The sequence below is a fragment of the Myotis nattereri genome (genome assembly GCF_964212035.1).
Source record: "Myotis nattereri genome assembly, chromosome: 13".
Classification (NCBI taxonomy): Eukaryota; Metazoa; Chordata; class Mammalia; order Chiroptera; family Vespertilionidae; genus Myotis; species Myotis nattereri.
The window spans coordinates 60391858-60408435 of NC_138088.1; the positions used below are offsets into that span (position 1 = coordinate 60391858).

At 63.3% G+C, this 16578-nt stretch overlaps 1 protein-coding gene across 2 annotated transcripts in view; it reads right to left on the bottom strand.

Annotated features, from left to right (window-relative positions):
* GPR26 (G protein-coupled receptor 26) overlaps positions 1 to 10265 on the bottom strand; it is a 34226-nt gene extending 23961 nt beyond the window's left edge. The window contains exons 1-3 of one of the 2 annotated variants that reach the window (XM_081104498.1): positions 9454 to 10265; positions 6940 to 7053; positions 1194 to 3559 (exon numbers count right to left, since the gene is read on the bottom strand). In XM_081104498.1, coding sequence (XP_080960624.1) covers positions 3328 to 3559; positions 6940 to 7053; positions 9454 to 10121 — 1014 coding nt within the window. In that variant the 5' untranslated portion in view covers positions 10122 to 10265 and the 3' untranslated portion in view covers positions 1194 to 3327. Of the gene's footprint in view, positions 1 to 1193; positions 3560 to 6939; positions 7054 to 9453 lie in introns of those variants that run through there. The other variant, XM_081104499.1, reaches the window with a different exon arrangement.
* Positions 10266 to 16578: the final 6313 nt, after the last annotated feature.

A 16578-nucleotide genomic window follows, 5' to 3' on the forward strand; every position in this document is an offset into this window, starting at 1 on the left:
GCGAGTGCAGGAAGCCCGCCGTTTGCAGACCCCGAGTCAGTTTCTTTTCGAGGTAAAACACAGTCTGCCTGGGGACGCAGGCGGCGGAAGCCAGACACGGAGAATAATGGCGCTTACACGCTGAGCCACAGACGCAGGGGAGGCGGCGTTCTCCACACAAGGCCCTCGCCCCAGGCAGCCGGACTCTGCCAAGGTCATCAGCTGGGAGGGACCACGGGACAGAGCGAGCAGCCGCCCAGAGCCACTGGTGCAAGGACAGGACCCCTGTCCCCTGGGGGTGGAGGGGCGAGAGTGGGGGGAGGGTGAAACCCATCAGAGCCAATGGCCAGAGGGGGAGGGGCCGCTTACCCAGAGGTCACAGGTGAGGGAGACACAGGCTGCGGGCAGCCCCGGGTTCCCTTTTCAGCTCTGCCCTTTGACTGCTGTGTGCCCTGGAGGAAGTCGCTCGCCCTCTCTGTGCTGCAGTAGCCCCAGCTGTGAACTGCCTGGCACGTGGGGTGGGAATGAGAGCCTCTCCGCTCCAGGCCTATTTCCCAGCTTCTTGCTGTGTTTTCACCCCGTCTGGCCGCCCCCGGCGTCGGGGCCCTCGGCCTCCAGCCGTGCACCTGGCGGGAGTCAGGGAGCAGGTCCCGGCCCGTGAGCAGGTGCTGATCTGCACGTTTCCAGGGGCTTTGCCTGAGGAAACGGGACGTTGAGGGGGTCTCACCCCGAGGGAGACAGCTCACCGGGCCCACGGCACCGGGCTCGTTCTAGACCCGCGGCCGCCAGCCTTTCCACCTCACCGACCACCAGGCGGTGACCGCGGGTCTACACGCTGTGGGCTGAGCACACGCCTCCCGCTGGGCCATGCTAGCCCGCTGCTGGTGCTGGCCATCGCTAGCACGGCTTTCTCCTCCCTCCTCCTGGGGTGTGTGTGTGTGTGTGTGTGTGTGTGTGTTTATAGAGGAAGGAAGGGAGAGGGAGAGAGAAACATCAATGATGAGAGAGAATCATCAATCAGCTGCCTCCTGCACGCCCCCTACTGAGGATCAGCCTACAACCCGGGCCTGTGCCCTGACTGGGAATTGAACCGTGACCTCCTGGTTCCTGGGTCGACGCTCACCACTGAGCCACACCGGCCGGGCTCCTTGGTCTGAGTGCCTGTGTCTAAATAGGGACGAAAACGCCCAGTCAATGAACTGAGCTGGGCCTGGTCTGTCTTGTGCCCACGCAGCTGGTTTTTATTGGGTTTGGGGCAGTTTCGTGAAAATTACAAAATGCATCTTTCCAGACCTGTAGCGCCCGGTGAGGCCCTGTTTCCTGGCTGCCCCAGGCCGCCGTCCGCGGAGGAGGAGCCGGCAGGGGGGGCGGCACCTGCGGGTCTGACTTTGATCAGAAACACATTTTCCTGCTTGAACGTGACTGTCTTCTGACCTCACCCTCCGGGTCACGCGTCGCTGTCGGCCCGATCCTGGGAGTGCCCCGTATCGTCCGGCTCCGCGCTGCTCTCAGCCTCTAGGGCACGCCTGGTGCCGCGACCTTGGACAGGGAGCAGCTGCCGGTCGCTAGGAAACCGCCACAGAAACCCACGGCGGCGGCGACTCAAACTCGGGGCGGCCACGTGCGCACAGACGGAGCCGAACGCTCTGCTTCGGTGGCGCTCGGAGCCCTGCCCGGGCGGTGGCGTGTGGCATGTAGCATGTGGCATGTAGCGTGTAGCGTGTGGCGTCCGGTCAGCGCCAGCTCTCCGTGGAGAACAGACCTCACCTGCAGCAGCTGCAGATTTCCCTGGAATAAACATTCCCCTCGAGGCTGATTCCCAGCGAACAAGGTCATGTCCCCGAACACGGCCGGGAGGGACCGGCCTGCCCCCTCCTCCGGGCAGGGGTGCGCACACCTCCACCTGCGCCTGGGAGGGGCTGGAAGCCGCACCGGCCGCTACTCCAGTCTCCATGGAAACCCTGGATGGAGTGAGAGGAGACGAGGCGGCTCTGTTCCTCGTGTGGTGAGTGCAAAGCTAAGTTTAATGAGGCATCTTTTCAAATAGACACACAGCACTCCCCTTCCGCTCGTGCTGGGGCCCAGGCCGGCCACCGGCGGCTCCTCCCTGCTGGGTCCCTGCTGGACGGCGGCCTCCCCGCCGTGAGGCTGCGCCTCTCCCGGCCTCCCCCCTGCAGGGCTCACGCAGAGGACGGCCGGGTGGCGGCTCCCAGTGGCAGGCCCTCATCTGAAACGGTGAACACGACGCAGGGCAGAGAGCACGGTCCGCTCACCCTGGCTTTTACGGCATCCACGGGGCTGCGAGGGGCTGGCATGGGTACCATCGCTAGGATTTTAATAGACTTCACCCTCCCGCCCACAGCCCGGGGCACGCGCTTGCCCCCCCGAGAGCCTCCACCTTCTGCTGACGGACTCGGGAAGTGAGCGCAGTGGAAGCCCACGCCTTCACATCAGGCTAGCTAGGTAGAACCTGGCGTGGTCAGTTCTTGCCCGTCGATCTCAGAGGACGTGCCGGACGCGAGGTGCCAGACGCGGTAAAACGCGCCTGCAAGTTCAGGCCGCAGGTGGGTGGGGACCCGCCAGCCCCCTTCCTGCCGCCTCTCCTTGGCGCCGACACCCCGGCACGTAAGTCACAAGCAGGTACCTTCAGGGTCAGACCCCAAAGAACAGTGTCCGTGTCTTTCCTGCCCCGTTTAAACCACCTTCGAACCTGGGTTGTCTGCACACGCACCTGTTTGCTGTGGGTGGGGGCGGGGCAGATGGAGAGACAAACATTGAATCCAGCGTGTGTGTTTCTATGGTTGGTCCATAGCCATCGACCGGGGAGCCAGGAGGTGTTCAAACCGCCCCCCCCGCCCCCTGGGGCACAGGACCAGGGCGTCCCAGCCCGGCACAAGGGAGTTAGACACGCCGAGTAATATTTGGGTTAAAGCAGCCACCACTGTCGCGTTGAGACGAGCAGCCACGGCCATGGCCGTCTGCACTCCCAGCAGGACCCGTGTCCCGTGGCGGCCACCACTCCCGGCAGCAAGGAGCCCCGTGCCCAGGGCTCAGGGGGCAGGTGGACCCCATGCTGCCCCACCTGCCCCCCGCGCCGTGTCCTTGGTCACGACTGTGAGCTCTGGGAGCCTCTGGCCCGTCAAGGAGCTCGGAGCAGCTCCTCCCAGGGTCTCCTTCAGTGACTAACAGGGCCCGCTCAGCGGCCCCCCCGGCGGAGCCGGAAGCCGCCTCCAGGAGCCGGACCGGGATCGCTGGGCTGCCAGGCGGCGGCGGGAGGCCCTGGGTCTGCCCGGAGCCCCGCCTCCCTGCTGCCCACCGCCGTCTCCCGTGTCCAGCGGCAGGCGCCCCTCACTCGGCGACGGGCAGGGTGTTCTGGCTGTGGGAGCCGCCGGCCAGGCCCGAGGGGCGCAGGGAGCGCCGGTGGAAGAGCCGGGTCAGGATCTCCTTGCAGCTCTGGCGGTACTGGTGGCGCAGCAGCGAGTACACGAAGGGGTCGGACGCGGCCTTGCTGTAGGCCAAGCACTTGGACAGCACCCCCCAGTGCGAGGCGATGGGCACCGTGGCGGACAGCTCCACCAGCCTGCAGAGAGAGGGCGCGGGAAGGTCACAGGTCACAGCCGGCACGGCCCCCTGTCCAGGCCCCCGGAGCCCCACCCAGCTTCCCCGGATGAGCCTCAGGTTCCCCGGGCGCCTCCCGGGAGCAATGACAGCGCCAGGACCTTCCGCGGTGACATCCTGGCTGGCGACGGTCTCACTCCAGGTGCTGTCCCAACTGCGCCCCCCATGCACGACTTCACAGAGCCCCGGGCGACCGACAGTCTCCATGTCACACGTGAGGAGGTAGGTGCCCAAGGAGGTTAAGTCCTTGGCCCCAGGTCACCGACCGGCCAGTTGTCGCGTTGAGACTGGACCCCGGGTTGTGTGACCCTGGAGCCCAAGATCATCTAAGAAATGGCTGAGAGCGAATCGTGTCCCGGCCATTGGCTCCTAGTCTGCCGCCGGCCTGCGTGTGACCCCGGCTAGCTGCCGGCCTGCGTGTGACCCCGGCTAGCGTCCGGCCTGCGTGTGACCCCGGCTAGCGTCCGGCCTGCGTGTGACCCCGGCTAGCGTCCGGCCTGCGTGTGACCCCGGCTAGCGGCCGGCCTGCGTGTGGCCCCGGCTAGCGGCCGGCCTGCGTGTGGTCCCGGCTAGTGTCCGGCCTGCGTGTGGTCCCGGCTAGTGCCGGCCTGCGTGTGGTCCCGGCTAGTGTCCGGCCTGCGTGTGGTCCCGGCTAGTGCCGGCCTGCGTGTGGCCCCGGCTAGTGCCGGCCTGCGTGTGGTCCCGGCTAGCGTCCGGCCTGCGTGTGGTCCCGGCTAGTGCCGGCCTGCGTGTGGTCCCGGCTAGCGTCCGGCCTGCGTGTGGCCCCGGCTAGCGTCCGGCCTGCGTGTGGCCCCGGCTAGCGTCCGGCCTGCGTGTGGCCCCGGCTAGCGTCCGGCCTGCGTGTGGCCCCGGCTAGCGTCCGGCCTGCGTGTGGCCCCGGCTAGCGTCCGGCCTGCGTGTGGCCCCGGCTAGCGTCCGGCCTGCGTGTGGCCCCGGCTAGCGTCCGGCCTGCGTGTGGCCCCGGCTAGCGTCCGGCCTGCGTGTGGCCCCGGCTAGCGGCCGGCCTGCGTGTGGCCCCGGCTAGCGGCCGGCCTGCGTGTGGTCCCGGCTAGTGTCCCTCCCTCAGGCCTGGAGGTTTCCTCTGAGAAGGACAAGACCCCCCCCTGCGAGCAGAAAGACCGACTTTGCTTGCAGCCCAGCCCGCCTCCCGGGAGGCTGCGGGGACGATGGCTGAGGGTGACGGCGAACTGTCTGCAGCTCGAAGGACGTCTCGCATCAGGGGAGGCTGCTGGCCAGGAGGGCCTCTGCCCAGGCGGGTTCGGTCCCCTGGAGAGGCCCTGGTCCCTGAGGGCCGAGGGCAGAGGCAGCTTATGTCATGGGCACCGTATGAGGGTCCTCCGGGGACCCGGCCAGCAAACCCCAGGGGAGCGGACGCCAGGCGGTGAGGCAGCGCACCCCTGCGTGTGCATGAGACGTCCCCACGCGATGCCGCACACTCCTCTCGCGCCCGGCGCCCTTGGCCCACGTGGCCGGCTGACCTGCTTTCCGCTGGTCCTGCCCTGGACGCCCGCCCACCGTCACAGCCCAGCGCTGCCCTGCTCCGGCCCAGCTCCGGCGCCCCAGGTCCCCATTGGTCCCGGGGGCTGGGAGGGCAGGGGTGTCCATGCGGCTGCGATCCCATCTAACTCCAGAGCTGGGCGCCTGGGTGTGGTCACATGACCCGTCAGCTGACCTGGTGGGGCGGGCGCTCAGCCCGGGTCCCTCTGGGAAAGGGGCGCGGTCAGCACCAGCCAGGCCGCCAGGTGGGGGCCAGAGGGGACGCCAGGCGAGCCCCCCTCTTCCGGAGGAAGGATGACACGCCGCCTCCTTCCCCGGGGCCGGCTGTCTGTCCGCAGAGGCTGGGCGCAGGGAGCGGGTCAGCCTGCAGGGGCGTCTCCGCCGGTCCCCGCCGGGCCCCACGCGCTGGAGATGCCGCCCCACTGCGCGGCTCAAATGCTGTCGACGGCGGACGCCCACCTCACCCGGGTCCTCCAGCCGCTGCTCCCACGCCCTCGGGGAGACCCCCTCGCCTCTGACCCTCGGTAAGTGCGGCTGCTGGCCCTCTCCCTCCAGGAGGCGGGACTAAGCGTGTGCAGGCACCCATGGGACCTCCCGGGAGCCCTGCAGGTGGCCAGTGGGCGACAGGTGCAGCGATAACGGGCTCATGTTCTGCCCCCGGCGTGGTGCAGGGGCTGGGCAGCCACCTCGGAACCAGGAGGTCAGGGTTCGATTCCCGTCAGGGCACAGGCCCGGGTTGTGGGCTCGATTCTCAGTGGGGGGCGTGCAGGAGGCAGCCGATCAGTGATTCTCTCTCATCATGGATGTTTCTCTCTCTCTCCCTCTCCCTTCCTCTCTGAAATCAATACAAATATTTTTTAAAGAAAAAGATTCTTAAGGAAAGAGAGAGCCTGTTCTCCTGTAACAGGGGCAACGGGAGGAGGCTCAGGAGCTGTGCGAGGGCTTGAGGGGTTCCTGACCGGCCCGGGGTGACGCCCCCACCGAGGAGGCTGCCGGGCAGAGGGGGGTCCACGGTGGACAAAGAGGGGAGCCTTCCCAGCTGGTCTGCTCGTCCCATCAGCTCCAAGGGGTGGCAGGTGTCACAGCTGAGCCCGCCCTCCTGAAGCCCATTCCACCAGCTCCGAGCCCCCCGCCCCCAGCGGTCCCAACCTCCACCCCCATGAGGCGCGGGCGGGCCGCCTGGAGAGAGTCCGTGCGCTGGGGGCGGCCAGCCTTTACCCAGGTGACCCCCCAGCACTGCTCTCAGCCTTCGCAGAGGAGGCGGCTGTCTGCTCGGTGGGCGTGGGCACAGCGCCGCCTCTGGGGGGAGAGCGGACCTCACGCTCTCACTCTCGGAGGGGCTGGTGCAGGCTGTGCGAGGCCACCCCGGCGGGAAGCGGCTGAGTCCGTGTGCTCCCTGCCCCCCTGCAGGTGGCCCGTGGCCCGTGGCCCCTGCTCCTGACGGGGCTGGGCGCCGGCGCTGGGCTCCCTGTGCTCAGGGGTCTCCCCCTCTCTCCCCCTTTCCTCCCGGTGAGCCTCCTGCGGTTGGTGGGCACCCGGCCCCTTCTCCTCTCTTCCCCCTTCCCTCTCCGGGGGCTCCTGAGGGCAGCCCGGTATACAGGGTTAGAGGGAAGAGGGGGGATCGAGCAGGAGAGACGTCACAGCCCTTTCAGCCCTGAGTTTAGGGGGAGAATTCAAGGCCGCAGAGAACAGGCGTGCACCCTCCTTCTCGTCGGGCCTCTCAGGTTCACGCTCACCCCGACGCTGTCTGGAGATGACAGGGCCCCGCTGTGCTCTCCGAAGCCCCGCGCCCCTCCCGCCGCCCCTGCACGCGCCCCGGCTCACCTGGTGAGGACATAGGGCGCGAAGCACAGGAGGAAGGTCCCGATGAAGGTGCTGATCTTCCTGGTGGCCCGCTGGCGCCGCCTCCGCTGCTCCTCCAGGCAGCGCTCGCGCACGCTGCACGGGAGAGGGGACAGGGCGGCTCAGGGCGCCTGCCCGGGTCTCGGGGTCACCATCCCCAGCACAGGCAGCGGCCGCGAGGGCAGGCGCCTGGCTGTGCAGCCAGGAGACCCGAGGCCGAGGCCTGGCTGGGCTGTGACATCCCCGAGCCTCAGGGCTGCCAGCCGTGAGAGGGGACAGTCACCTAACGAGACGCACAGAGGCTGCCGTGAGAACAGAACGCACAGAGCACACAGATGCACGGCATGTGTTTGGTGCAGCGCTGGCTGGTGTGGCTCAGTGGACAGAGCGTCGGCCTGCGGACGGAAGCATCCCGGGTTCGATTCCTGGTCAGGGGACACGATCCCCTGTGTGGGGCGTGCAGGAGGCAGCCGATCCGTGATTCTCTCTCATCACTGATGTTTCTACCTCTCCCTCTTCGTTCCTCTCTGACATCAATAAAAAGTATTTTTTAAACATGGGTTCGATGCCTGAAGCAGTTAGCACCGCGCCGGATGCCGGGCAGGTGCAAACGACAACTCGTTATTACCGCTCGCCCCTCGCCGGACCGAGGGCACATCCCTGATGCACGCTCTCTGCTCCCTAGGCGCCCGGCACCGTCCTGCCCAGTGCGTGGCCCGGGGGAGCTGCCTGCCAGCGCGTCACCCGCCTGTGTCACGTGAGGACCCTGAGCTCCGCGAGGCCGGTGAGGCCGCTCAGCTGGGAAGTGGAGGCAGGACTCGAACCTGCGTCCGTGTGACTCACGGCTGGCCCTGCACCCGGCAACCCGGACGCTGTGCGGTGAGCGGGGCCTCCTGTCCTCCGCGCCCTCCGCCCGCGCCCTCTGCCCGCGCCCTCCGCCCGAAGCCGCAGCCCTGCCCGGAGCTCCAGGCAGGACGGGCAGCCCTGCTCTGTGGCTGCAGAAGAGACGCCCTGCGGGCTGCGAGCCACACGTGTCCTCGTCTCAGCGTGCGTGCAGGGGCCTGTGCACATGCAGTTCACACGTGAGCACCTGGGATTGATGGGACATGGTGTACGTGGGTTCCTGTGCCCTGCCTCACGTGCTGCTGGTCACGCACACGCACGTCTGTATGTGGTTCTGTGGGGAGAGGATGATGAGCCTTCGTGTAATTGGTCACATCTAAGGTGGGGGCGGTTCCCCGGGGACGTGAGCACGCGTCACGCCTGCGACAGGGAGGCTCGCACGTTCCTGACGGCTCCGGGGCGGGACCGTCTCGGCACTGAGGGGGCCTCTGCTCGGACACCTGGGGTCTGGCTCCCTCAACGAGGAGCTTGCTTTGGGGGGGTCACCCTTGGGGAGCTCCCCTGACCTAGCCTCCCCCATCGGTGCTCCCCGCCTGCCTCGCTCTCATGCCTTCCAGAAGCCACAGCCCCCATTGAGGGTCCTGGCCACAGAGCCCCTCCCCAGGACAATGGGATACACGCTAGCAGAGTCCACGGACACCTGCCAGCACTTCCTCTCCCCTCCCTCCCTTCCCTCCCCTCCCCTCCCTCCTCTCCCTCCTCCCCCTCCTCCTCCCTCCTCTCCCTCCTCCCCCTCCTCCCCCTCCCCCTCCCTCCTCTTCCCTCCTCCTGGCCCCTCTTCCTCTCCCCTTCCTCCTCTGTAAGCAAAGCCTAGGTGAGCTCAGGCTGCCTTAGTCAAGTGTCCCCCCTTCTCTCTAGGAGAGTCTCAGGGAAGAGCAGGAGTTCCCAGGGGGACCTGCACCTGCACCCCGAGCTGCCTTCCTGAAAGACCTCTGCGGGTGAGGGTGCGGTGAGGGTGCGGTGAGGGTGCGGGTGGGGGGAACCCAGGGCTGACACTCGCCCTGCAGGGCCATCAGCTCCGAGTCCAGAGGCACAGGCAGCACTGGCAGGAGGGGCCGGACGAGGTTCCTCCCCGAATCCGGCACCTTTCAGGTGCTCCCTTAAGGACAGGCAGGGGTGCGGCCGGACTCTCTCTCTCTCCCTCCCTCCCCGCCCCCCCCCCCCCACTGGACGCCAAGCGCAGGCCCCAGAGAAAGGACGGCCTGGAAGAGCAGCTGGTTCTGGTGTGAGGACCCTTCAGGAGCCCCCCCCCACCCCCCACCCCCGAACGTCCAGGCGACCCAGTCGGGGCCCCAGAGCCTCTAAGGGCCGCATGTGCTGTGCAAAGTGCAAACCGCACACAAACCAGCTAAGTGCCCACTGGTTCCCCTGATGCTGCGACGGCCTGCGTCCTGCCCACTCCCGGGGCCAATGTGCGCACCTGCGCCCGGGCACCTGCCCTGGGACCTGCAGCATCGCCCCCCCCCCTTCCCAAGAGGAAAGGGGTCGCCAAGACCGCACCTGAGTGTGGCGGAGGCGTGGGTCCCCCTCCCCCCTCCCCTCCCCTCCCCCTCCCCTCCCCGCACCGGCGCCCTCACCCCTCGCCGCGCTCACCTGGGGTGGATGTCCACCAGCAGGACCAGCGTCTGCATGGTGATCACGTCGATGCGCCGGCAGTGGGCGCGCGCCACGCGCAGCACCTTGAGGTACGTGGCGCAGAGCACGAGCAGGGCGAGCAGGAAGCTGAGCGCGTGGAAGGCGCCGGAGAAGAGCGCGAAGCGCAGGCGCTCGTCGGGGCGGCGGCTGCACAGCGCGCAGGACGCGGAGGGCGCGTGGAAGCCGAGCCAGGAGCGCGCGAGCGCCGCGGCGGGGAAGGCCAGCGCGTGCAGCCACGTGTAGGCCACCAGCAGCGCGGCGCCGCGGGGGCGCACCCGGGCGCGGTACCGCAGCGGGAAGACCACGGCCGCCCAGCGGTCCAGGCCCAGCGCGGCCATGCTCAGCATGGCGTTGCTGGCCAGGAAGGTGTCCAGGAAGGCGACCAGGCGGCACAGGCGGTCGCCCGCGGGCTGGCGCTGCGCCACGACGGCCGCCAGCGTGAGCGGCATGTTGACCACGGTGCCCAGCAGGTTCCCGCACGTGAGGTTGAGCGTGAAGAGCGCGGGCGCGGGGCGGCGCAGGGCGGCGCTGCGCAGCAGGCAGAGCAGCACCAGCGCGTTGGCGAGCAGCGACACGCCCATGGTGGCCGCCAGCAGCCCCGCCAGCCCCGCGTCCCACGAGTTCATGGCGCGCGCTCAGGGCCCGCCCGCCGCCCGCCCGGCGACCCCCGGCCCCGCCGCCAGGGTCCCCGCCCCGCGCCGCCTCCCGCCTCCCGGGCGGGGACCTGGGCGCACAGCTCCCCTGCAGCCCCAGCCGCCTCCCGGCCAGCGCCGCCCGGAGCTGCCAGCGCTCGGATCCGGGATCGCAGGCGCCGGCGCCCCCGCGCTGTCTGCTCCTCTGCCCTCACCCCATCCCTGTCTCCGCGGCGCACCCTCAGCTCAGCTCCCGGCCTTTCTCTTCCTCCCCTCTCTCCGCTGGGCTGGCTCGCTCTCCCGGTCTGCTCTCCCTCCACCTCTCTCTCTCTCTCTCTCTCTCTCTCTCTCTCTCTCTCTCTCTCTCTCTCCCACTGCTGCGTCTCCATCTGTCTCTCCCACCCCCAATTTTCTCCTTGCTTCTTGTTCTTCCCTCTCCTCTCCTCTCCTCCCCGGGGAATCTAGCAGCTTCTATCACAGAAATACACTCACACACACACACACACACTCACACACACTCACACACACTCACACACAGACACGGAACCAGCCCTGACCCAAGGCTTCCCGCAGGGCGATTGGCTCCTTGTACCCCCGCCCCCCACTCCCCACTGCATGTCAGAGCCAGGCTGGGTCAGGACCTCTCCTGGGGAAAGGGAGGTCCCCTCGCACCTTCACCTCAGGCCCCGTCTCCCGGCCTGAGCTCCTGCACGGCCAGGCCTGGAGTGGGGTGGGGGTGCCCTCTGCCCATCACCTTCCAGCCCAAGCATCAGCAGCATCCTCAACCCTCGGGGAGGGGGTTTTGGGGACTCACTGGGCCAAGCATCAGCAGCATCCTCAACCCTCAGGGAGGGGGTTTCGGGGACTCACTGGGCCCCCCGGGCACTCCCTCGGCCAGAAAGGCCCTGATCCGACCCTGACCCTGAGCACAACACAGGCCCACAGTCCACGCGCAGCAGAGCTGGCATGGCGGGCGTCCCAGCTGCGGCGTCTGCCGCGGGCACACCCTCTGCCCTGGCCCTGGCGAGGCAGGCCCTCCAGGGCGGGGGGAATGGGGGGACACGCGTGCATTTCGGACCCGAGTAGAGGCTGAAGAGCTCCGTGAGCGCGTGCAGCCAGGACCCCCGCTCCAGGGCCGGCCTCTGCACACTCCAGCGGCCTCGGGCCCCTGGGCGCCGGGCTGGCCTCGCCGAGCCTGCCTGTGTGTTGTATTTTTAGTTTTGTTTTTCTTCATCCGAGGATATTTCTCCGCTGGTTTTTAGAGCGAGTGGAAGGGAGGGAGAGACAGAGAGAGAAGCACCGATGGAGAGACACGTGCTTCCCACACACACCCCGACCAGGGCCGGGGATCGAGCCTGCAACCAAGGTGTGTGCCTTTGACTGGAATCGAACCCGGGACCCTTCCGTCCACAGGCCGGCGCTCTATCCATTGAGCTACACCAGCGGGGGATCTGTGTCTTTCTAGCCTTTTTCTTCGCCTCTTCTTGTTGTTCTCCTCCATCGGGGCCGTGCTGTTATTTGCCCGGTTAACGTAGCCTGATCACACTTGCCCCAGCACAGCCCGGCTCCCGGACGCCCCCCTCCACTCGGGGCTTGTCGCTGGCGCCTGGGGGGCTGGAACAGTTCCGGGTACGAGGAGGCTGTGACCAGCTCCACGCTTCATGTGTTGGTTATTCCTTCACAGAAGCAGGAAGCCCCGCGCCCCCCCCCCCCGCCCCCCCCCTCAGCACCACTCCCTTCCCCCCCCTCGCTAACAAGCACTCACACCCGAAGAACGAAGAACGTTGTGAGTTTATTTGAGCCAAACTGTGGGCAATGGCCTGGAGGCAGGATCTCAAGGGATTGGGAGTAGGATAGGGTCAGGGTTAGGGCTAGGGGTAGGGTTCGGGTTAGCGTTAGGGTAAGGGTTAGAGTTAGGCTTCGATTAGGGTTAGGAGTAGGTTGAGGTTAGGGTTAGATTATGATTAGGGTAAGGTTAGGATTAGGTTATGGTTATGGTTAGGGTTAGGCTTAGATTAAGGTTCGGAGTAGGGTTAGGGTTAGGGTTATGGATAGAGATAGGGATAGTGTTAGGGTTAGGGTTAGGGTTATGGATAGAGATAGGGATAGGGTTAGGGTTAGGGTTTGGATAGAGATAGGGATAGGGTTAGGGTTAGGGTTGGATTACGGTTAGGGTTAGGGTTAGAATTAGGTTAGGGATAAGGTTAGGTTAGGTTTAGGGTCTTTCTAGTTCCTGGGCGACAGGAAATGCTCACTTTGGGACCATGATTTGTCACACTTCCCTGGGTTTTCTTGTGCCTCTGTCCCTAATGGCCTAGCACCTCCCCCTCCCTCATCACAAACATCCCTTTCATTATTACCTCAAATTCCTTCTCTCCGTGAACGAGGATACGACCTTCACACCCCGGCTGCCAGTGTGTGCAGTCATGTCAGCTGTGGCCCTTCGGGCACCCCGTCCCTCCTACTCTGCCTCTTCCCTTTCTCTTTTCTTCTTTCCTGGATGGATATGGATTCTTAGCAACAGCAGCAGCAGCAGAAATAAAATCAACCATAAAGGCCTAAGTCTGTGATTGCAGAATAACCCTAGGATACACTGCATTCAAACTACAACAAATGGCTCAGCTGGCTTGTCTCAGGGGTTGAGCTTCGACCTATGGGCCTGGAAGTCAGAGTTTGATTCCTGGTCAAGGGTACAGGCCTGAGTTGTGGACTTAATACCAGTGTGAGGTGTGCAGGAGGCAGCGGGTCAGTGATTCTCTCTCACGCTTTCCCTCTGTCTCTACCATCCCTCCCTCCCTCTCCTCTCTTCTATGAAATCAGGACAAATATATGTTTTAAAAAACAAACAAACAGAACCATGGTAAATGGCTGACACAGGGGAGCAGGTGAAATGGCAGCGAGGGGACAATGGACCTTCCACAGGCAGCTGCTGTAGGAGACGATTCACAATATCATGTGGAGACGGCTTCTCATGGAAACAAACACGAAGACAGAATTCATATAACAATACACCTGACAGAGTGTGTAATACTAACCCTAACCCTAACCCTAACCCTAACCCTAACCCTAACACTATCCTTATCCCTAACTCTAACCCTAACCCTAACCCAAACCCTATACCTGACAGAGTGTGTAATACTAACCCTAACCCTAACCCTAACCCTAACCCTAAACCTAACCCTAACCCTAACCCTAACCCTAACACTATCCTTATCCCTAACCCTAACCCTAACCCTAACCCTATCCTTATCCCTAACCCTAACCCTAACACTATCCTTATCCCTAACCTTAACCCTAACACTATCCTTATCCCTAACCCTAACCCTAACACTATCCTTATCCCTAACCCTAACCCTAACCCTAACACTAACCCTAACCCTAACCTATTCCCTAACCCTAACCCTAACCCTAACCCTAACCCTGACACTATCCTTATCCCTAACCCTAACCCTAACACTCTCCGTATCCCTAACCCTAACCCTAACTCTAACCCTAACTCTATCCTTATCCCTAACCCTAACCCTAACACTATCCTTATCCCTAACCCTAACCCTAACACTATCCTTATCCCTAACCCTAACCCTAACCCTAACACTATCCTTATCCCTAACCCTAACCCTAACCCTAACCCTAACCCTATCCTATTCCCTAACCCTAACTCTAACACTATCCTTAACCCTAACCCTAACCCTATCCTATTCCCTAACCCTAACCCTAACCCTAACCCTAACACTATCCTTATCCCTAACCCTAACCCTAACACTATCCTTATCCCTAACCCTAACCCTAACCCTAACACTATCCTTATCCCTAACAATAACACTAACCCTAACCCTAACACTATCCTTATCCCTAACCCTAACCCTAACCCTAACCCTAACCCTAACACTATCCTAATCCCTAACCCTAACCCTAACCCTATCCTTATCCCTAACCCTAACACTATCCTTATCCCTAACCCTAACCCTAACCCTAACACTATCCTAATCCCTAACCCTAACCCTAACCCTATCCTTATCCCTAACCCTAACCCAAACCCTAACCCTAACCCTAACCCTATCCTTATCCCTAACCCTAACCCAAACCCTAACCCTAACCCTAACCCTATCCTTATCCCTAACCCTAACCCTAACCCTAACACTATCCTGATCCCTAACCCTAACCCTAACCCTATCCTTATCCCTAACCCTAACCCTAACCCTAACACTATCCTTATCCCTAACCCTAACCCTAACCCTAACCCTAACCCTATCCTTATCCCTAACCCTAACCCTAACACTATCCTGATCCCTAACACTAACCCTAACCCTAATCTAACCCTAACCCTATCCTTATCCCTAACCCTAACCCTAACCCTAACACTATCCTGATCCCTAACCCTAACCCTAACCCTAATCTAACCCTAACCCTATCCTTATCCCTAACCCTAACCCTAACCCTAACACTATCCTTATCCCTAACCCTAACCCTAAGCCTAACCCTAATCTAACCCTAACCCTAACCCTAACCCTAACACTAACACTATCCTGATCCTAACCCTAACCCTAACCCTAATCTAACCCTAGCCCTAACCCTCCCACCCTCACTGAGACAGCCTGGCTGGGGCGTCATCCGGTTGGAGCTGCTGAGGGGTCCCGCTCAAGCCCAACAGCACACACTCCCGGGACCTTGGCTTCTTTCACAGTAAGATGTGTCGATGTTTCTTCTGTGAAGAAACGGAAGCAACAGCACGTGAACCTGCCGCTGGGCGGTGTGCAGGGGGCAGGAGGATGCTGGGCTCGCACGGAGGTGGGGCTGCATGGCTGATGGACAGACCGACAGGGGAGCATGGAGTTGTGCGGGTGAGTCCGTGCCACTCCGTCCTTGCTTGGGAAGGCGTTGGCTGTCCTCGGCGTCCGGAGAGCCACCCGGGCGGGCGGCGTCAGACCCAGCGGCTCTCTGAGGGAGGCGGGCCGCAGACTGGAGACGGGCCCAGAGAGCACCCCTGACATTTGAGGGTGCCCATAACCGAGGGTGCACCCTGGATGGACGCATGGCCCACCCGGGACGCGAGGGGACGTTGAGGAAAGCGCTGGACCTTCCCTCTTAGGGGGAAACTCAGCAAATGGACCCGGAGGCGGGGGGGGGGGGGGGGCGGGGTTCCTCTCTGTGCCTGACCCGGTGCTTGGCTTCTCCCTGAGGAGCAGCGAGGGAGCATCGCCTGGATTCTGCACGTCACCCCGCTCCCTGCTGACAGCAACGCCCTGCGGGCCCATCTCGGTAACTAAGCCCAGTGCCAGGACATCGCCCCCGCCAGGACTGGTGACAGCTCCTAACCCGCATCTCCTTGAACAGCAAGAGGCTGTCAGAGCTGGATGGTCCCACCTGGGGAAGTCCACTCCCGGGAGCTGCCTGCCCAGGCCTGTCCCCGTCCCATCTCAGGGCCCCTGGCCTGTCCCATTGCCAGCCCCTGACCTGCCCCCCATCACAGGGCCTGTGACCTGCCCCATTGCCAGCCCCTGGCCTGCCCCATCGCCAACCCCTGGCCTGTCCCATCACCAGCCCCTGGCCTGTCCCATCGCCAGCCCCTGGTCTGCCCCCCATCACAAGGCCCCTGACCTGCCCCATCGCCAGCCTCTGACCTGACCCATCGCCAGCCCCTGACCTGCAGCCCCCGGCAGGTGCTGGCGTGGGTGCTTCTCCTGCCTCCAGGGAGCCACCAGGCTTCGGGCTGAGAAGTCAGACCTAAATCAGGGCAGACGTTTGGTTTCAGGCAGAGCCATAAGGCGGCGGCTGCAAGCACCTGTGTCCACATCCTTCCACACAGACGCGTGCTCTGCTCTGATCTTCAGTTTTCGTGAAAATATATTTTTATTGATTTCAGAGAGGAAGGGAGAGGGAGAGAGAGAAACATCAGTGAGAGAGAACCATGGATCGGCTGCCTCCTGCACGCCCCACACTGGGGATTGAGCCCACAACCCGGGCCTGTGCCCTGACCGGGAATCGAACTATAACAGTGATGGCGAACCTTTTGAGCTCGGCGTGTCGGCATTTTGAAAACCCTAACTTAACTCTGGTGCCGTGTCACATATAGAAAATTTTGATATTTGCAATCATAGTAAAACAAAGACTTATATTTTTGATATTTATTTTATACTAGAGGCCTGTTGCACAAAAAGATTCGTACAATAGGCCTTCCCTTCCCCTGGCTGCTCTGGCCAGAGCTGCCTTCAGTCTTTGCTCCGCCGCTTGGCGCCTACGTATGCAAATTAACAACCATCTTTGTTGGCGGTTAATTTGCATATCTCGCTGATTAGCCAATGGGAGGCGTAGCGAAGGTATGGTCAATTACCATGTTTGTCTATTATTAGATAGGCTATTTAAATGCCATTTAACAAAGAAAAATCAACCAAAAAAAATGAGTTTGCGTGTCACCTCTGACACGCGTGTCATAGGTTCGCCATCACTGATC